The sequence below is a fragment of the Schistocerca serialis genome, chromosome 1 (assembly GCF_023864345.2).
Source record: "Schistocerca serialis cubense isolate TAMUIC-IGC-003099 chromosome 1, iqSchSeri2.2, whole genome shotgun sequence".
In the NCBI taxonomy this organism is placed as follows: domain Eukaryota; kingdom Metazoa; phylum Arthropoda; class Insecta; order Orthoptera; family Acrididae; genus Schistocerca; species Schistocerca serialis.
Window position 1 is genome coordinate 769521223 of NC_064638.1, and position 23091 is coordinate 769544313.

Genomic DNA, 23091 nt, shown 5'->3' on the forward strand with positions numbered 1-23091 from the left:
TTGTCAGGATATCGCTCTCTGCACAGTTCTGCTGCCTGTGCAGCATTTCGCCTACCTCCAACAACAATCAAAGAAACGTTATGTCGATGCAGTTTGTAGGAAGGACAGCCTTTACTGTATGCCTACTCTACACAAAGTATTTAAAAGGACTAAACTACTGTACTAAATGTACCTGTACATAAGAAAACAGTATTGCAATTACTGTTCTTCTAACTTACATTCCCCATAGATGAGTAGCATTTCTACCATCTCTTCATTGGTGTACATTCTACTCACACAAATCTTCAACTGATAATAGTTAACAGAATGATTGGTGTGCATTCTACTTATGTTTACATTTGTCATCTGTCATCGTCAGCACGTGGATGTGTTCCATTACCCTAAGTACCTGTACTAAGTGCTGGGATCATCAACATCAATGTTGTGTTATATAATTAATAACGTTGTGTTTCAGTGAATGGTACACTGTGATACATTTTTGAATAGGTCTTTAGGAGAGGAAATGAATCACTGAATGAAAAATACAGGGTGCCATTTAATAGCCATAAATTATTAATTAGCAATAACAGAAAAGATGCTATAATTAAGAGTTGAGAAACATTCCTCTCCAGCATTGTGTTTTTATTATAATTTTATTTTGTATTTCCATGCTTTGAGCATGATGGCTAAAGAACATTTGTTCGAAACATTTTGTAATTTGCACCTGGACAAACAGGGTGGTCAAGATAAATGAGACACCCTGTATATCATACCACTTTATCTGACTTTCATTTCTTTTCAGGAAACTCCTTAAGTAAAAATTCTGTATGTATCTTGAAAAATGAGCAGCTGATTTTGATGTGAAATACAGCAGAGGTATTGTTACAGCAGCCATAGTTAGCAAAATAGCTTCCCTTTTGAATATTTTGAACTTTTTTCCAAAGTATAAGTTAGGAGATGATTATCCAAATACGTAAATAGTTTTGAGGATATTTATGAGTGTTACAATGTATGCGACAGCAGCATCTTGTGAATGCAACTTTGCATTTTAAAGATGACTGTGAAATTTAGCTACCTTGTTAGTAGAATATGACTTAGCTCTTCAGCTTGATGTCAGTGAGTCTGCTCAAAGCACAGAAATGCAAAATAAAATTATAATAAAAACACAATGCTGGAGAGGAATGTTTCTCAACTCTTAATTATAGCATCTTTTCTGTTATTGCTAATTAATAATTTGTGGCTATTAATAATTTATGAGGAGTAAATAAAGTCTATTCTTTAACACTTAATTTGTTGTGTGCAATATAGTTTGTTTTAGTAATATTTTTTAACAATGCTTTATTTTTATGAAAGTTACTTACAAAACTGTAAATTTAATTAAATCTGTGTGCAAAAATTGCAGAGAGGTAGTTTTATCAGGGAATGGCAAGAGACAGCTTTGTCAGCACTGCCAAGGGTGCAGGATTACCTTGTTATGCTTCAATTTGTAGCCTGTCAAAATAGTGGATTTGGCAATTCTTATCTGCATATGATTCTCTAGATTCTAGCCTCATTGTAAATTGATTGTGTGTTGTACAATACACAAATTCAGTGCCTGCTTTGGTGTATCACCCCTATTTTCACATCTTTCTTGAGGAAGTGCCGCAGTGTTTGAAGATAATTTCTCTTCAGTTCCTGAAATCAGAATCTGCTGGATGTGTTGGATGTGTCACTCAACCAACTATTTGTTTTCTTGCAGTGATAGTTGTTTATCTCCATCTAAGGTATATTACGTAAGTGGGAGGAAGGGAGGGGGAGATGACTTAGCTCTCTGGCTGCAAGTGGAAATCAGTATCAAATAATATTGTTACATTTTTTAAGGAAAGCTACTCCTTATATGACATTTTTAATTACCATGTTTCACTGTTTACAGTTTATGATAGAAACATAGTTAAGAATTTAAATGAAACTGACATTTTTTATTTCATTCTTTCTGTTTTTACTACTTTTCAGACAAGATGCAGTGTCTGCAATAAACCAAAACCTCTTTGTCGCTGTGATAAACCAACAGCTCCTCCAGTATGTTGTGGATCAAAACCAGTACCTCCCAGCTGTTGTCCACCAAAACCAAAGCCTGTATGTAACTGCCCACTTCCACAGAAGCCTCCTTGCCTCTGTTGTCCACCTTGTCAATGCTCTGGACCACCAAATATACCTTGCTGCTGTGGGGGATCTGCTACAATTCCTAAAGGACCTGTTCAGTCAACATGTCCAGTAGTACCTAAACCAGAGCCGCCTTGTGCATGTTGTAAACAAGCAGACAAAAAGGACAGCTCTGCTGCCATTGCACAAATGGTAAGAAGCTTATTAATTTATATCAGGCATTTAATATAATTAATAAAATACATTCACGAGCAACTAATTAAGACACACCTCCTTTGTTGTCTGTAGCGTATCTATTACATGCTGATGTTAGTAGCAGCACATTGTTACATGAACTCCGTGAGATACCAAACCCATTAGAAAATCATCTTTATCCATGACCCTCAATTATTGCCAACAACCCAAAGAGAAAAGGGTGGAACTGAGTCCTAGGTATAGTCAGCTGCACTGAAGATACACTCAACTGGTCTGAAGTCTGGTGACACTGGGGAAGGAATCACACAAGCACTCTAATTTTGTTGACTCTTCTTTACATTTGAGCACTGTTCTCTCCCCTCTCGTTACTTGGCTTTGAACTTGCATAATTCAGGGTAGCATTTACCTAACTTTGAAGAACACAGCAATTATGTAGGTACATGATTTTATCATTTAAAAGTGAAAATTAAGTGCATTACAAAACCATGAGTCTATTTTAGTACACACAAATCAAAACCTCATATAATAAGTCCAAAAAACACAAGAGAATCATGAATAAAAAGTTTTATTGTTTGTTCTTGTGAACAGCACAATTATTATTTTGTCTGCGTTCACAAAAACAGTAAGAGGATGTTTAAAACTACGTATTTGAAAGATATTTGGCTTCAGCTTATGCCAGACCTTCAGTTGACTTGGAATTTTACATGTGGCCAATTTGGAGGGCTCTATCCTTCTTAAACATTTCTAACTTTGTCAACTCATGACTTAGTGCCAAGACATTGATGCCCTTCGTTTCAACGACAACATTCTCTATCAGCTGATTGCCAATGTGTCAGCCAACATGACACATGCTCTGTGCATGGTCGACGACCTCACTCGTGCATGGACATCCCCTGTTAAGGGTTCCCACTGCACATTTGCCTTGCCCTCATTGCCTCCTTTGCTGCAGACACTTCAGGTCAGTGACTCACAAACTACCAATGTTTCATGTGAAGATTTTCACTCTCACTTCATGTAACTATGTGTCCTCACTCCCAAGTGCTACAAAGACCTGATTGGCACAATGTCTAATGGTACCTCCCATAGGTCGTCCTCCCATCCATTACAGCTACAACAATTCACCATGCAAAGGCTGCCATGCAGGAACTCTTAAACACAGGTATTGTGCGCCAATCTTGGTAGCAGTTGTTTGTCATGTATTTTCTTGGTTCCTAAGAGAGATGGGACCTTTAAATTGTGTGGAGACTATTGCGAGTTCAATGAACATACTGTCAGAAAGCTTACCAACAGATACAGATGCACAAGGAAGATATTCCAAAAACAGCCATCATCACACCATTCAACCTGTTTGCTGTATGCCTTATGGTCTGAAAACATTGTCCAAACAAATTAACAGTTTATTGACTCTGTACTGTTTTCCTTAGCTTACCTTACCTAGGTGATACCCTCATCTTCTCTGCCTCTACCAAAGAGCATGAGTGGCACTTAGCTCAGGTGTTCAGACAAAGGCATAGAGATCAACCATGAATAAGTCACAACTTCAGTGTCATAGTGTTACCTTTGTTGGCCACACTGCCACTTCCGAAGGAGTCTGTCCAACATCCAAGCACGTAACTTTTATTAATGCACTGCATTGACCTGAAACTTATCCAACCTCAGATGGTTTCCTGGCATAGTGAACGTTTTCCAGCATCATATTTCTCACACTGCCTCTTTTCAGGCGCTCGTGACAAATGCTCTGTTGAGAAGAAACAATTCCTGTGCATGCAAGGTACAATGATCTGAAGGTATGACATGTGTTCAATGTCCTCAAGACAGCTTTTACCAATGACATCACTCCTGCACATCCAGTTGCCAATGCTTGCAACTCCATAACTACAGATGTATGTGAATCTTTGATGTGCTGTTGCGTGTTGGTGACACCTCACAGCCACTATGCCTCTTTTCCAAAAACATTTACACATCACATTGCAAATGATTGGCCTTTGATAGAGAATGTTAGGGACCTATGAGGCCATCTGTTACTTTCGTGAGGACATAGAAGGGTGAGAGGTCATAGTTTTCATCAATCACTGACCACTGCCAGAAGGGCTCTATTACATTGCACTCTATTAACCTCCCACCATGCCGTTCCCAGCACATGGACCTTATCTGCCAATACACGACAGACATCCACCACATTAAAGGAACTGACAACATCAGGGATGATTATATGTCACGTGTGCCTTCTATTTCCTCCCCCACTTGACTTAAAAAACTAGCTCGCCTACAACTGCAAGACCCTGACATCCAGAACTTGTTACATGATTCCTCTTCCTCTTTGACTGTGGGACATTCCCTGTTCTTCATTGCCAGTTATGCGTGACACATCTATGGGTATACCTTGAAATGTGGTTCCCACTGGCATACATGATCTGATAGCCCTAGTGCCTGGACTACCATGCACTTTATGATCAAACGCTTTGGTGGGGATTTAATAGTGACTCTCCCACTTGGGATCATGCATGTTTGCACTGCAATGCAGCAAAATTGGTCCACATGCCCAAACTCCTCTGCGATATTTTGAGATCTTGAAAGGTCAGTTTTGTCACTTACACCTTGACCTCATTAGTCCACTTCCCCTTTATAATATTAGCTGATGACTGTTACTTCAACTTGTGGCCCATAAATAATATGAGGAGAAGATAGTAGAACTGCATGCAGTGTTGACACAGAAAATACCCAACCATCCAAACATTCCCACACCGTGATGACTGAAGAAGGTAAGCAAGAAAACATCTGTAATGGAACATGGATCAGTGGCATTGGACTCTCTTCTCTGACAAATGCTGGATTTAACTGGAACTTGACAATCTTTTCACATAAGTGGCAGCTAACCAACAGAACAAGTCTCAGGCAGGCAGTCCCATTGCATCAGCAGGGCAACAGGAAGTCATGTTTTGGGCTCTTATCATATGTGGATGTCTTACACCTCTCAACACGATCAGTGGTGTTTTGGGCTGTGCATGATAGGGGTAGGCTCCTCCACCCTAGTCTAGCCTTACAATCATTGTTTTGGTGACTAGTTCATCTTTCAAGGCAAAAAATACACTATCACAATGTTCCCATGTTATGAATATGTTCCTTCAGGATGCAGGAACTAACCAGATGGAATGGCCTGCTGATATGAACATGATTGAACATGACTGGGACCAGTTAAAACATGCAGGTAATAATAACAGGAACTTTCCAAATATTTTTCATGACCTCAGCAGTGCCGCCGTATCCTTTTAAGTACATTAGATTATTAAGGTGTAATACGAAATGCTGCACTTTTTAACACACTCTCCTTTTTGAGTTATTGTTTGTTTTTATTTTGCATTAACTTACATTCCTAACTTTCCTCAAATCTCGGCCAACACACATCACAGATATGCAAGTGACATAAAATGTTTTTTTATGAAATTTTGTATGCAGATATAGCATTGCCTATCAACTTATTCCACCTACACCTGATGAGGTATAATACAAAATAACATACATCTTTTTGTGAATAATATCATCTAGATTGCTTAATGAATTTTTATTTATTATGACATGTTTTAACTACTGCTATCATCAGAACCCATAATTATGTTCAAAGTAACACAATGCTGAGAACTTTGATCTTAATTAAGGGGTCTGGAATGTGTAATACTAAACAAATACACATTAAGTGATCTAGACAAAATTATTTGCAAAAAATTATTATGGGTGCAGTCTCATTTAAGGGATCTTCTGCATTCATTAATACATTATAAATTGTGATTTAGCACATAGTTTTCACAGATGATATATGACAGGGTTTGATAGAGTAAATACAATTTATACATACCATGATTCTGAAAAATAATTCAATACATGCAATAAAGATCTTCAGGGTGTGTGAACGCATTGTCAATATGTCAAGTCCTCTGATGTTTTGACCACTGTTGCAAATGGCTTTCCTCAGGGTGTATACCTTACTACTGAATGATAAAAACTTTAGTTCTTATATACTAGTGGACAAAGCTGTTTTTATAATCTGATAGGATACTGAGGATGATGAGGAATGGTGTTAAATGTCCTTTATTGCTGTTAGTTTTATTTCTTGTTATTGGTGGAAATAGGTGTCCATGGTGTTTTATGTATTTCTTGCCACTGGCGAAAATAGGCAAATGAGAAATGAGAGCACTGTTTACTGGCTGCCTAGTAGCGGCTGAAGTGTGCCTGTACTCTATATACCTAAGATGGCTGTGGTATATACCTAAGATGGCTGTGGTCTCCCATGCAAGAGTTGTTGCCCCATAACACAGCGAGTGCTGGCTGTCATCCCATAGCACTATGACTGCTGGCAGCGAGTCGCTGGAAATCTATACCTATCTCCTCTATTCATATTGGTGGATCATTTAGCTATTTATATCACCTCTATAATTTTATCCTCAAGGCAAGTGCTGTTTTGTGAATGAGGGGCTTCTCGAGATATTATCTGTTTGCTACAATCACTCTGGTGTTCTGCCACCACTGACTTGTTATGCTGTCTTAGACGAATGTATCTTTCATGTTCAGAAATCCATGTGCTAATTGTTCATCCTGTCTTGCCTACATACTTGGAGAACATCGGGTGCCACACATGCCTCTAAGATGTCCATGATGTGATTTCGTAGACTGCAGCAGTATGTGGCCTGTCAATTGTATCTTTTGTTAAGTGAAGTCCATCTTTTATGGTGGCTATGGTATGAAGATGACAGGCAAAACCATGGCAACCAAGTATGAAGGCAATAGAAAAGAGCAGAAGGACGTACAAAACACTGCCCTCTTAACATACATATAAGGGGTCACTGAATGTCTGGGAAAAACTCTCCACCAAGGTGGTATCGGTCACTCTTCTGAAGCAGTAACAAAATAAAAGATGTACTTGGCTTAACAGAAGATGCAGTTGACAAGCTACATGCTGTTGAAGTCTGCAAAATCGACTGTGAGTGTGAACTAGCATATTTAGGTGAGATAAGGCAACCAATTAGCATATGGATATCTGAACATGAAAGAAACATTTATTAGATATAACATCAAGTGGTGGAACACTAGGATAATTGCAGCAAACAGAAGTCATCTCAAGAAGTTTGTAATGGTGTAAAAGCCATTTACCTTGAGAAGGAAGATTATACAGGCAATATAAATAGCCAAATATCCTGCCAACATGAATAAGGAAGACTGGGACATATTTCCAGAATCTATTGCTATTCCGAGAATGTTTCTTTTTGGTGTTTCTGATGTATAACATAAGCAGTGCCCAGTGTTAAATCGATGAGGTTCTGGATATGCCATCTAAAATTCTTTACATGAATAAAATCATTTTCTATATAAATAAGATTGTAGTTTGCCTTTCAGACTCTTCCCATTACACAGAATCTTAGCACAAGGTTACTTTAAATGTTCAAAATGTTCACTGTTGGCAGTTATACACATAATAGAATGACGAGCGATCATCGCAACTATGTCAGTGTTACAGTGGAGATTGCTGCACATGTTGCTGTAATCTCTTGGTGAAGTTCCTCCAGTGTGTGAGGTTTACATTGATAGACATTATCTTTCACAGTTCCTCACAAGTAAATGTCCATAGGTGTTAGATCTGGGAACTGTGGACGGAACTCAATGGGCCCTCTTCGTCCAATCCAGTGCCCTGGAAAACGGTCATCCAGGAAAGCTCATACGGCTAGGTGTTAGTGTGATGGCACCCTGTCCTTCTTTATCAGCTCCATAAAGCACACCTATACCTGGCAAAATTGATGTACATATCATTTCCAGGTGCACTTCTCCAGTGACAGTAGCATCAAAGAAAAAGGGTCCTACTATGCCCCTAGATGATAGTCCACACCACACATGAACCCCTGGTAGACTGACTGCTTTATCCACATAAATATGTGGATTTTCCGGTGCCCAGTACACTCTGTTGTGCCAATTCATGGTTCCATTAAGTTTAAAGCATGCCTTATCACTCCACACTACCTTTGTTACAAATTGTTTGTCATCAGTACCATTTGCTGAAACCATTTGCAAAATTACATTCGGTGATCAGGATCATCATCATTAATCATGTGCAGTAATTGTGGAATGTAAACTTTCCATTTTGCAGCTTTCAGAATTTTTTGTACACCTGTTCTGTTAATCCCCACTTCATGTGCACATTGCGTAGCAGACTTCTGTGGAAAATTAACAAACGTTTCCAACACGAGAGCCAATGAAGCAGGACTTGTAGTTGTATGTTGTCTTCCTGATCTTCCTTTGTGAATATCACAAATCATTCTATGAAATTCATACTTGTCACTGATGCATTTAATTGTTAGTGGGTTGGCAGTTCTGTTTCAGACTCTTGCTTCCATTGACATTGCATTTCAACAGCATTATCAAACTTGAAAAACCACTTCACAATAAATTTTCATCACTCAAATGTCAAGCATGTTCCAGCCATCTTGTTTTCTCAATACTAAGATAAAAGTACTAACTGAGACAAAGACCATACTACCTCACACTCTTAACTCAAATTGAATGACAATATTGACATCTCGATAGAGCCTGACAAAGAGTGTATACATTTTTCTGGCGGACTCTGTATATTCTTAAAGTATCTGGCAGTTCATTGTGCTCAAGCAAGTCATTAATATATGTGATTTGATCTATCAGTTTAATTTTATTCCTTTCTTCAAGTACCGGTATTTATATTTGAGGCTAGTGCTGTAATCATCTAGTTCACTACATTTGTTTGTTTAATTTACATTAAATGGATGTCAATGAAAACATTTAATACATTGTTAAGTAGTTTCTGTAGCAGTCTTCAGAGCAAGAATGTTACACTCAGATCCATAAGCCATATGTATTTATCCATTTGTTCTTTCGCACATCATGTTCTTTAAATCCCATAATGAAGGAAAACCTTCAAGGATGTGGAATGAGTCAAGTAATAAATTAACAGCCAGAAGCACCACTTCACATTACCTTTATAAAGTATATCAGTTACAAATTATTATCAGTGCTAATACACTTACACTAATAAACATAGGAATTTGTTCCTTTGAAAAAAGCCTTTTATCCTTCTCCAATGTTACTTAGCTGCCATGTTTATCAAGTACCATAAACAAAGCATTTATTCAACTTTACCCAGCTCTGTCAATCTATATACAGTTAAAGTAAAGGTCTGTTTAATAAAAATATTAAACTTGTGTGGAATTGGAATTTACATCTCTGAGTGCAAAGACTCTGACAAATTGAAGAAGGAGTTGCTATTGAATATTTGTAGATTTTCAATTTTACCAATACTAATCTATAAAATTCCATTCTAAACACTAAATGGTGATTTATAATCTTTATGTAAATTATTGTGCTTTTAGCGTTGTAGTTGTGAATTGCACAGTTCATTTTAAATTTAGCTTTGTAAAAACCACAAACATCAATAAGGAATATATGTACTGGCATGAGAAGTGAAAGAATCTTAAGGATCCTAAAGAGCCCCCTACTGGTTATCACCTGGACACAATATTTTTACTGATGCTCTCCGTAGAATATAATACTTCTTTGCCATATCTGTGTTAAACCATAAGGCAGTATCAAGTAAAGCTTGGTAACCATTTCATCTGTAGGTTGACTCATTGAAAGAGGTTTTTAAGTGCAAATCGAAAGAACAGTTTTTTGGTTTGATTATATATGTGCTGGTACCAACTCAAATTTATTATCCATATGGATGTCTAGGAACTTCACTCATGGAGCCTCTGTCAGTGTGCCCATTAATCTTTACTTTTAATTCTGTATCATTTTAGTCTTTTTAGTAGAATTTTGTGACTATACAATCCAAGGACTTGGCAAGATATCAGAAAATATTGCTGTTAAAAGGTTATTCTCGGGAAGATGGTTCAGTATTCAGCTGTAACTTTGCTTTTCAAAAATTTTTGAGTACACGAGAAGGAGAGAACTACATCTATGATTTAAGGTCACTTGCTTATTTACACTATCATGAATGAGTGTTACTGCTACATACTTCAGTCTTCCAGGAAATATACCTTGACTCATTTACAGTTTACCAACACAATTCAAGTGTGATGCTACCAGGTCTGAACAATTTTTACATTTAGTACTTTGAATGAAGTACCATCATACCCAGAAGTGTTATTGCTTTTCAGTTATCTTACGATTTTTGTCATCTCTCTTGCAAATTATTTGAAAGTTGGTGGTAATAATATATGCTCTACATCCTCGGCGAAGATCGGATTTCAGAATTTAGTGAGCAGCCCCTTTCGCTTATTGCACCATCTATCTGCAAGTGTGTCCACTTCAGACCTTCTATGAGATTTGTAACGCTCTCGCGATAGCTAAATGTACCAGTCACGAATCTTTCTGCTCTTCTTTGGACCTTCTCAGTCTCTTGAATCAGACCCAATTGGTCAGTCTAACATCTTCTGTGTCACAGTTTCTGTCAATAGGAATTTGAAAATTAATTCCTGTACCGCATTTGTTTCTTTCAGGCCTAACGACACTTCAAATTTTCTTTACTTTTTTCTGGGTATTTTGAATAATTTGTGGATATTACACAGTTTCTGACTTTTTAATGACACTCTGAAGAATTTTTTCTTTTGTACAGATAAAATATTCATTTTGGGACCCACATCTGTTTCAAGAAACACTGTTGGAAAATCAGTTGTTATTACTTTATGTCCTTTACTCTTTTTGGATGTTACTTTGGAGAACAGACTAAAGCTGTTCATCAGTACCATTTTATAATTATATTATTCCACTTACTTCTATAATTCATTAATATAATTGAACTATTGGTAAATCATCCCATAGAAAAGAGTTTTTAATATTTGTGTAGGGACTAATTTTTACAGCTGCTTAAGAAGATATTCACTAGTATAAGATTAATTGCAGAATTACTATGGTTTGACCATGGAAGATTTTTGTTTCTATGAAGGTTGGACTTTAATAGTGGCAACTATTTTTTTACAGCTCGTACAAAATAGACACGTGTTTCAAAGTTTTACTGACCTTCAAAGTAGTCACCAGCATTGTGTATAACCTGTTGCCAGCAATGTGGAAGTCGTAGGATACTCTTAGCAGTGCCAGTTGTGTTGACAGTTCAAGTGGTGCGGTCTATTGCTCAACAAATTTGTAGCAGTTTTGAAGCAAATGCAGTGAAGTGTTTCCTTCAGTTTAGAAATCGAGTTGAACTCATGAGGGCTTAAGTCAGGGGACTGCTGTAGGTGGTATAGCACTTAGCAGTCCCATCAGTCAAACAAATCAGTAACAGCTTGCACTGTATGTGCTTGAGCATTGTCCTGCAAAATGATGGTCAGGTCCTGCAGAAAGTGTCATCACTTCTGTCTCTAAGCTGGTCATAGGCTTTGTTCCAAAAATGAACAGCATAGAGAAAGAAGTGGTGACACTTTCTGCACCTACTGACTTAAGCCCTTGTGAGTTCAACTCGATTTCTAAACTGAAGGAAACTACTTCCATGTTGTAAGATTGTAGGAAATCATGTACTTTTAGTATCCTGTTTCTTGCCGTGCAGTATCTCCTGTGTAGATGGTAGCCAGCACCGAAACCAGCAGAGAATAAACAAAATTGCACGGCTGATGCCACAAATAACGATTTTTTCTAATATAATATACTGATCGATAATGTTTGTAGCCAACAATAGTGAATTCTTTCAGGCAGATTACAACATTCTCAACCATGCAACAAGACAGGTGAAAAATTGTTGTAATTAGGTTTACTTAATGTGGTGACCCATTATTTGAATTCGGCACCATTTCCAGAGCACCCAGAAGTCAAGGGTTTCTAGTGTATGCTTCTCAATAAATGCTTTTTTGGTGCAGTCTGGGTATGTGAGAAGAATGTAGTGTGATGGTAGTGCCATTCTGTATGTTGCAGTGAATGTGTTTCTGTAATACATTCATCAACAGTGACAATGTATGTATTTTAATTCAATTACCCACCCACTTCTGTGTGTCAATACTCACTTCACACATAAAAATTATAACAGGTTATGGACCCAGTACATGGGTGTGGTGAGCGTGTTTGAGTTCAAGGAAAAACGAACACGAGGTGCAAGATAAGGATGAAGACAATGTATCTGATATTCTACCTTATCCAGAGGCAAAGGAAACAATTCAGAATGACGGAACCAACTGTCAAGATTGATCACCTGTGCAGCAATAACTATTTTGCATGGTCTGTGTTCATTCACTGATACAACATTGTGAGGAATGGGATGCCATAGAACCAGGATTTGGAACATGTTATGATCAGTGGGACATGGAGAAAAATAAGAAAAATAAGAGGGCCTTGTCCATTATTTTAATGTTGGTTGCAGATTGCTACCTAGAGACGATTGGCACTCAAAACTTGTGAAGTGGGTTAGTGAATATCAAGGAAGATGATGATATGGCTATGGATGACCAGGTAACGAAGATACTGGCTGTCAGTAGATGAGTGAAGCATGGGGGCCTTACCTTTGATGAAAACAGTTGCAGGCTTCATGCTCCTAGGACTGGCTCTATAGAAGTATGAAGGTATCACTAGAAGTTTAGAAAGAGACGAGGACAGATTGACCATAGACCTTGTTATCAACTGATAAAGAGAAACACCTGGAACCAGATTTGAAGTCCACTGAGAGCTGAGAAGAAGCCAAAGCATATGCAGCACAAGGTGAATGGCATAAACAACACAAGTTTGGGTGGAGCCACTTTAAAACCAAGAAGATGAAAAGAACACAACCAGCAGAAACAGACTATGTTTCTCCTGTGGTGAAGCAGATCACATTGCCAAGGAGTGCCCGCATTCCCACAGAAAACAAGGAGTGGGTGCACCAAGCATACAGAATGCTCCCAAGAACTCAGCATACAGGGCAAGTGGGTGTACGCTCAACAGTGCTAAGAATTATCCAAACAGCGAAGATGGAAGTGCAGAGGAAGATGATGAAATGATACTGTGATACTGGCCAGAAGTGGAGGAGGTGCTGATGGAAAAGTGTGGTTTCTGGATTCAGGAGCATCACATCATATGACTAGTCACCAGAAGATACTACAGGTCTTAGAGATGGGCAACTGGAGAAATGAAACTGGCTGATGTGAAAGTTACTTAAGTGAGTGGTAAGGGAAGTGTTGTCATGAAAGCAGAAATGTCATATGGGGATAACTCAATCCAAGTAACAGACGTGCTTCTGGAGAACAAACTGTATGGGAACTTGTTGCCTGTTAAACAAATGGACAAGAAAGGAATGTGCATTAGATTAAAAAACAGTGATGTTAATGTGTCTATTGGTGAGAAGGAAGTATTGACAGGAAGATCATCAAGCAGTGATCTATTTAGTGCACTGTGAATAGTAAAAAGTTAATAACAAGACATTGATGCCCCACAATGACAAAACTCGTCAACCAGTGGAACATGAAGCAACAGCCATATATGCAGAAGTTTTGTGGCACCAAAGACTTGGACACAGAATAACTTCACCCAGAGTATGTGGAGTCACCAGGTATAAAGAGTAATGTTTTGTGTGTGCAAGGAAAAATGAAAAGACAGCCTTTCAAACAAAGCCAAACTATCACTGAAAATGTTCTGGAACTGGTATATTGCGATGTGGGATATATTAGACAGACCTTCTTAGGTAGAGCACAATACTATACTACTTACCTGGATGATCACTCAAGATATTCGGTAATGAATGTGCTAAAGCAGAAAAGTGATGTGTTTGACTCATTTGTGGAGTTTAAGGAGTGTGCAGATTGTGAGACAGTGAGAAAACTGCGAAGTTTACAATCAGACGGAGGGTTTGAGTTCATCAACAGCAAATTTGAACAGTTGTTCAAGAAAGAGGGCATATTACACTGGAAAAGCACAGTTTACTCTCCCCCATCCAATGGGAAAGCAGAGCACCTGAATCACTTATATCCAATGTGATGTGTGTACCATTCCAAGGTGGTTTGCCTGAGAACTTTCGGGGAGAAGCTTTGATGTTGGCATACTACATGCGAAAGAGGTGCCCAACAAGATCCCTTGGTGGAAAAATCCCATATGAAGTCTGGAAGCAGAAATAACTTATTAAAGAAGACCTGAAAATGCCCAAAGTGTTTGGGTGCAGAGCCTGGACAAGTAAATTGACATCTGACAAACTTGGGGAATGGGCAGAAGAATATGTTTATCTTGGAGTAGAAGCAGCATCAAAAGGACATTGTCTTGCCGAATCTTGGACAAAGAAAAATCCTTTTGAGAAGGGATGTCATGTCTGATGAGACATTATTCCCTCTGAAGGCTAGAGTAATTGCAGTATTTAGGGAATGGAAAATCACACACATTGATGTAGAAACTGGTTATAGTAATAGGCGCATAAGTGGCGCCGTTTTCATGGAGCAATCAAAATTGTTTAGTGAGGGGAATAAAGTCTCTTTATTGAATAAGAGATTTACAGGCTTCACCAAGCAGATTAGGATTGGAATGATTTTTTCTGCTCTGTGACGAAACAGTTAGTTAGGAACAAAGTGAAAAGGATTCTTGTGTATTTTTCCCTAATAATTTCATCATTGTGGTTCATGTGGATGATGTTGTAGTAGGTGAGGAAGAGAGGATTGAAAAATTCAAGAATATCATGAAATCTCACATTAGCATTAAAGAAATGGATGAGATGTTGTTTATTTTAGAACTTAAGGTTGAGCAGTCTCAAGGGCAAGTGAAATTAAACCAAACTAGTTACTTTCAGCTGACATTGTGAGAGTTCAAAGTGCATGACTGCAAGGGCATAGCTACACCACATAATGACAACTATTTTCGTGAAGATGAGAATGACAAGCCATTTGTCCAAAAACTGTACTAAAAGACAGTGGGTTGTTTGTTGTCTGTATCCACATGTACTCAATCTGATATTGCATTTACTGCAGGAAGGTTGAGTCTGTTCAACTCTAAACCACGTGTTTCTCTTTGGGCCAGAGTAAAAAGGGTGTTTTGTTATCTGCAGCAAACTAAAGATTTGATCTTATGTTTCAGTGCCAGTTGTTCTGATCCTAGTGCATTCAGTGATGCTGACAGGGCAAATGACCCAGCTGCTAGTAAATCTACAATGAGGTATACAATTTTGTTAGCTTGAGCAGCTGTCACCTGGAAGAGTAAAAGGGAATCCATGTAACCAACTCCAGAGTAGAAGCTGAATACATTGCAATGTTCGAGACATGTAAAGAGGTGGAATGGTTTGTAACTTTTTACATGGAATCATGTGTTGTGAATTTGTTAGACTACTCCTGCAGGTCAATGCTGCTAACACAGGTGCCACTGAGATTACTAAGAAAAAGAGTGTATCAGAAACAATCAAAAATTTCAGAGTGTGCCATCACAAAGTCAGGCAGACTGTGCTGGTTGGTTTTCTGAAGTTTAAGTATGTTTCAACTGATGACAATGTTGCAGATATTTTAACTAAAGGTCTTAGCAGTGTTAAAACTGAGGGATTCAGAGACACGTTAGGATTAAAATAAGTATTATTTCATGTTGGGCTACCAGCCTGTTAAATTTTGTCTCATCTGTGTTCTTATGTTTAATAATGTATTTTTGCAATGTAAAACTGGTAAATTATTCTCTCATGATGCCCACCAAGGGAAAGTGTTGTAATTAGGTTTACTTAATGTGGTGACCATCACTCAAACTCAGTGCCGTTTTCAGAGCATTCGGAAGGCAAGGGTTTCTTGTGTATGCTTCTTTTCTCTGTCTGTACTTCTTTGGTGCAGTTTGAGTAGGGTGCGAAAAAACACAATGGTAGAAGAATGTAGTGTGATGGTAGTGCCATTCTGTATATTGCAATGTGTGTGTTTTCTGATACATTTATCAACAGTGACGATGTGTGTGTTTTAATTCAACTACCCACCCATGTCCATGTGTCAATACTCGCTGCTCACATAAAAATTCAAAAATTTCTACCCAGGCTTTGCAGCTCTCACCTGAAAACATCCCTTACAGATCAAACTTTTTTTATAAAATGAATGAGTTCTTAGATTTAAAATGTATTCCTTAGAGTAATACTGTATTCTATCTTCTGATTTCTCTTATATTACTAGTTCACTGCCTGTACAACATATGATTTACCATACTTAATATAAATAAAAGCAATTATTTAAGAACTGGCCACACAAGTGATTTGTAAATAGTCTCCATTGTAGAGTGACTGCATTTGCTCAGCACCCAGCCAATGATCCTATGTCTGCCACCTACCTTACCTATAACTGAGCCTTTGTGATCATTCCATTTCATATTCCTACAGAGGGTTTCATCCAGATATTGGTATGAATGACTGACTGAAATTGTAACTCATTGTTATTATAGTCACAGTATACTACATTTCATTATTTTGTGAAGTGAGCAGTTTTATGTTTTTGTGCATTTGAAGCAAGTTGTCATTTTGAAAACTTATTAAGATCTGCCTGGATATTTGTCCAGCTTTTTTGAGATTATGATTATAATTAACTACATCACTTGCAAAAGGTATGAGATTACTGTTAATATTGTCTGCCAGGTCACTAGTATATAACATGGATGGCAAAAATCCCAACACACTTCCCTGGGCATAATTGAAGTTACTTCTATTTCTTTTCATCCATTGTAATATGTTGTGTGTCCCCTACCAGCTTTACAAAGACAATTGTTGTGCCATTACATTGCACATATTATAACTGCCATATTATGTTCCAGTTAGTTTTCTTCTAAACATCTGTGTACTATTTGTGTTTGCCATAAATTTGCACTATTTTTGGATTTATTATGTAAGTCTCTTAAGTGAGCATAACCTCAACATAACAAAATGTACAAGTTCAAAATATCTTCAGTATATAAGTAAAACTTTCTCTTGTTATAATGGAAACCATTTTCTTAAGCATTGTAGTTTCAGTTCTTAATGGATACTTGTGACCTATTTAGCATAACAAAATCTGAAAAAAGAATAATGTTAATGTGAAGTTCTTTGTTTAATATTCTAAAAACATCACACCAGCTTCAATGCCTGAGTGATTTCATTGCCACATATAAGCCAGCTAAAAATCACTCTGGTTGCTGTTGTGTGAATAGGTTGAGTGAACTTCCATGAGTCCTGTACCAGCGATAACAAATGTACCTGTTACTATCATCTCCCATGGCTACTGTCTCTTCTGCTGTGTCTCATGCTAGGGAGAAGTGAGAGCAAAAGGGTAGCGATCTATAAATGTAAGCAGTTTGACTGTATGGCGAATAATGGCTCCCAACAGGGAAATGGCAGCAAGGAATAACAAGAATCACTTCGTGCAGTTGTATTGTTGGTGTCTCATTCTGCATGTTGAAAAGGCTATCTCAGTAGCCATTGAGACCAAAGGATACAACCAGCAGCAGACTGTGGAACATGGAACAAACAACTGTTCTCAGGGCTCCAAGATCATACTTGGGCCATTCCATTGTCTGGCAGAAACTCTTAACCTGTGGGTTTGTCCTTAGAACCGATTGTGGTTACATGGTTCTTAGCTAAATGTAAGGCTTGAACCAGAGACTTTGTCGACTTCTGGCATAGGGCCAAGATCTGTTAAGCCCCCTACATGGCTCAGTCATGCGCATCTCATTGTGGGCTGCTATATAACTGTGTGTGGAGGGCTTGTAAGGCATTTTTTGCTCATACATATGTCAAGCAATCAAATCACTGTCACTGGAAGAGACTACTTGTCATCCAACAATCAACTGTGATAATTACACATTTATGCGTGATGGGCATGGCAAAATGTGCAAAACAACAGTAATAAAAGTAAATGCTTTAGGAGCAAAGGAGACCACTCAACAAAAAGCAGAGCCATTGAGTCATCAACAGGCACACACAAAAAGAAAAAGAACTTGCTAGTTTTCAAAATGAACCCATTCTTGAGGTGGGGTACACACACACAAACACACACAAGTGCACCTATGTCCTGACACAGCGCCAGCTGGATGCACAGTGTCAAGATTACCGTTTGGCAGGTGGACTGGGATGGGGTTTTACCGAGTGGGGGTGGTAGAGTGGTTAGAGAAAGAGGGAGGTGAGAGGCATGAAGAAAGTTTGGGGTTGGATATCTAGTAGCACGGAGGGAAGAAGTTGGTTTGCTGGCTAGGATTGCAGGAGGGAGGGGTGACAGGTGCACTGGATATGCATATGGTGCATGGGTGTTGGATCCTGTGCAGAGTGGCACACAAAGTAGGCCGTGTGGAGACATGGGCTGGGAGGGTGATAGGATGGTGGAAGGGGAAACTGTTGGATGGAGGGTGTGAGGACAGTTGGTTAATGGAGACTGAGGGTTACAGGAGCCAAGCACATGTTACAAGCCTAACTACCACTTGCCTAGTTCAGATAAGCAGGTGGCGAAGGGAAGAACTCAGATAACCTGGTTGTGAAGCAGCCATTGAATTCAATCACATTGTGCATTGGTGGTGCCTATTCATTCTGATGGGTGGCTGGTTGGTTGTCATCCTCATGTAGGAAGCTGTGCAGCAATTGCAGCAGAGTTGCTACATGGCATTGCTACTTTCACAGGTGACCGCGCCTCTGATGAGTTACAAGAAGCCTGTGGCAAGACGAGTAGAAAGTGTGGGTTGGTGGACTGGGCAGGTCTTACATCGTGGTCTTTCAAAGGGAAATGATCCCTGTGGCAAGAGGTTGTGAGTGGAAGTACAAAGGGATGGCCTAGTGTTTTCTCATCATTGTAGATACACCATGTGCAAATGGCCAGGCTGTATGGGAAGGGCGTTCTGGTGTGGAATGAATGACAGCTGTCAAAACGCAGGTACTGTCGGTGGTTAGTGGTTTTAATGTGGGAGAGGAGTGGCTGGAGAAATCAGAAAGGTGTATGTCAATGTCCAGAATGGTGGCCCGCTGGATTGAGGAAGTCCAGGTGAAGCATATGGGAGAGATGTTGAGGTTATGAAGGAATGAGGATAGGTTGCCTGGGTCCCGAGTCCAGATGATGAAGATATCTGGTAAGGGGTTTAGGGTTTTGGGAGGCTAGGAAGGTTTCCTCTAGATTGCCCCTAAAAAGATTAGCATAGGGGTGTATCATGCAGGTGTCCATGACCGTGTTTCAGTTTATATACCTTGTCCTCAAAGGAGAAGTACTAGTATGTCAGAACATTGGTACAGTGTATAATGACTGAGAAAAAAGAGCAGAAATTGTTTCAGTAGGGGCACAACAACCACCTACAGTGGAGTGTCCTGGATTGTTCAGTATATGGATTTTGGGGAGTATGTAGAATATCTAGAAGGTGGGTGTACCAGGTGTCACTGGGGTGAGGAGGGAGATGGACTTGTGGAGAGAGGTTCTGGTATGAACCTAACAGTTTTGCAGGGACTGGATGTTATGATGGGATTCCTGTCGCAAAGCTTGTAGGTGGAGGAACCCCAAGATCCACAAACTCAACTATTCTGGGCACTACATTGTAATCTAAATCTACAAAGCAGCTTGTTATAGTGCCACTACCAAAACAATTTCCGCTCTTGTTGACCGACACCTCCATCCAGTTGCCCAAAACCTAGTCTCTGCATCTAAGATAATTACCACATCCTTCACCAACCATCCACCATCCCACACCCATTACATCCTGGATCCCTGTTGATGCTACCTCCCCATACTCCAACATTCCTTATCCCCATTACCTTGTTGCTATTAAATGCTACCTCTCTCAACATCATTAATACTTCATCATACACCTTATCAACTATATCCTGACACACAACTGCTTATCATTTGAGGGGACATTAAATCTGTGGCACAGCGATGTGCAGCCGCTTGGCACCCTCATATGACAACATGTCCATGAGCCATCTACAGAAAGTGTTCCTAGTCGCCCAAAATCCCAAACATCTAAGTTGGTTCAGATTAATTGACAATAACCTCATCCTCTGGACTCAGGACCAACATGCACTATCATCATTCCTTCACAAAATCACTGCCACCTCTCCCATCCACAGCTCAACTTGTGACCAGTCTGGACATTGACCTCCACCTCTCTGATGGCTCCAATCCATATGAAACTGACTAACCAACAACAGTGCCTGCATTTCTACAGCTGTCATCCCTTCCAGTCTCCTACAGCTTGGCCACTTGTGCATGGCATATCTGCAGTGATAGGAACTTGCTTGCCATGTGTGCTGAAGGTCTCACAAGAACCTTCACAGAAAGGCACTGCCCCACAAACTTAGTCCGCAAACAGATTTCTGTACTATATTCTCACACATCCCTAAATCTCCCATCACACCCAGGGACCACTCACAAAGGAGTGCATCCCTCGTCACCCGATATCACCCTGCACTAGAACAATTAAACTGTATTCTTTACCAGGGCCTTGATTATCTATCATTGTGCCCTGAAATGAGGGACATTACACCCAAGAGCCTCCCCACTCCTACTAAAGTGGTATTCTATCACCCACACAACATCTAGTTCATCTCTACACCCCTCCTAATCCCAGCCCCTTGCCACAGGAATCTATCCATGAGATAGACTCAGGTGCAAGGCCTGCCAATCCACCTGCCCGGCACGTCTTGACCAGTCCTGTCATAGGTTTCTCCTACCCCATTGGAGGCATGGCCACTTGTAAAAGTACCCATGTCATACTCCAACTCTGCTGCAATGACTGTACAGCTTTTTACATTGGTGTGTCAACTGACCAGCTGTTCATCAGAATGAATTGCCACTTCCAAAATGTGGTCAAGAACAAAGCTGACCACCCAGTAGCCTACATTGCAGCTGAACACAACGTGCTCTGCTTCACATCCTAAGCCATCTGGATCATGTTTGGCAGCATTGAGTATTTCTTTCAAGCAGGATGCTAGATGGAGAGTCACTGAACAAGTATAGAAGTAAATTCAGGTGTGACTCAGGAAATTGTGTTAGGATCTTTGCTGTTCATATCATATATTACATGTTATATATCGATGAACTGACAGACAATATTAATAGTAATGTCGTACCATCTGCAGATGATGCAGTTGTCTATAATGAAGTAATGTCTGAAAGAAAAGTATACAAGTATCCAGTCACATCTTGATAAGTTTTTCAAGCACTTCAAAAATTGGCAACTTTCTCTAAATTAACAAAAAAATTTTAAAAAAATGTAAAATTGTGCACTTCATGAAACACAAAAATGGTAATATCCTTTCACTACAATATCAGTAAGTCACAATTGGAATCAGTCAACTCATACAAATATTTCGGTTTAGCAGTTTGTGGAGATATGAAATGAAATGATCTCATATGTTCAGTTGTAAGTAAAGTAAGTGGCAGACATTGGTTCATTGGTAGCATGCTGCTAAAATGGTACTAGCCTACAAAGAAGGCTGTTTGTAAAAATCCTCTTTTGATGTATCCTAGAATATTCAGCGAGAGCATGGTATCCAATCAACAATATCAGATACTGAAAGTAAAGAAAGAAAGATGCATGAGTAGTCACAAGTTCGTTTCACTTGTGAAAAGGTGTTGAAAGGTTTTAACTGGAAGCACTTGAAGAATGACAAAAACTATCACTCAATAGCCTGCTTATGAAGTCTCAGGAGCCAGTATTAAGTGACGACATTACTATGTGGAAAAAACTTTTTGGGGAAGAATTTTATATTTTTGAACAATATATGCAGAATGACTGGAAAACTGGCGTATTTATTGCACAAAAGACATGTTTAAACTATTTTCATGAAAGAAACATTTCTCTTTAAGCATCTCTTCACAATGTTTCATATTTTTCAGGAAACTCGCCTAAGGAATATGATCACTGATGTCAGCAAAATGCAGTGCCAACTGCGAGAGCTTCAGCAGCTGCGTCAAAAATTAGAAGAAGAAAAATCAGATTTATGCCCTTGTTTCGATGAGCTGTTTTGAATAAAAAGAATCCTGAAAGTCATTCTGGAACTAATGGTTTATATACACTGCTGAAAAAAATGCAACACCCTGAAGGACACAGCCATTTTATTGACATTTGAAATGACAGATACTTCATCACATATATGATAACAAATGCAGACCAAATAAAATACACGTCACAGCGCCCAGACAATCACATTAATAGAAAGTGTATCATCCCCTGGCAGAAATGCAGGCATGTATTCTTGTGTATAAAGGATCGTAGAGATGTCAAATGGTATCTTGCGATAGATTATCAGAAGCACCTTACACCTTATTTTGCAATTCGGCAATAGTTCTTCCAGACTCTGGAGAATGAGTAAGTTCCTGTTTCACCATGTCCCATACATGTTCAGTTGGTGAGAGATCTGGTGATCTTGCTGGCCAGGGCAGTTGTTGGATAACATGAAGAGAATGTTGCATTACAGCAGCCATATATAGATGTGCATTGTCCTGCTGAACAAGTACATCACCTTCCTGTTGAAAAAATGACACTGGTGTGGAGACAATGACTTGTGCAATTCAGCAGGCATTGATTACACTGCAGGAACACCAGATGTTACTGCAAGTTGCAACTGATGCTGCACCCTCCTCCACCACGAAGCCTGGATTTGGACCTGTGCGTCTTACATGACTGCACTCTGGAGTAGGCCACTCAGCAGGTCTGTGCCATACATGTGTACATCCATCACAGAATCTACTATCACACTGAAGACGACAAAGTGCCATTCCACTCTCCAGTCAACTCCTTCTCAACACCAGAATAGCTATACTTGATGGTGTCATGGTATCCTGGCCTGAAGCACATGTGGTTTCAGTCCTGCTGCAAGCAGATGGTTCCCAATATTCCTTGGTGACACATCAGGTGCAACTT

The 23091-nt window shown here is 39.2% G+C and overlaps 1 protein-coding gene across 3 annotated transcripts in view; it reads left to right on the top strand.

The window, feature by feature from the left end:
- Positions 1–22218, top strand: part of LOC126458184 (uncharacterized) — a 186529-nt gene extending 164311 nt beyond the window's left edge. For all 3 annotated transcript variants that reach the window (XM_050095074.1, XM_050095065.1, XM_050095057.1), the window contains exons 7-8: positions 1972–2313; positions 22065–22218. In XM_050095074.1, the coding sequence (XP_049951031.1) occupies positions 1972–2313; positions 22065–22196 (474 nt within the window). In that variant the 3' untranslated portion in view covers positions 22197–22218. The remainder of the gene's footprint in view (positions 1–1971; positions 2314–22064) is intronic.
- The last annotated feature ends 873 nt before the right edge of the window (positions 22219–23091 follow it).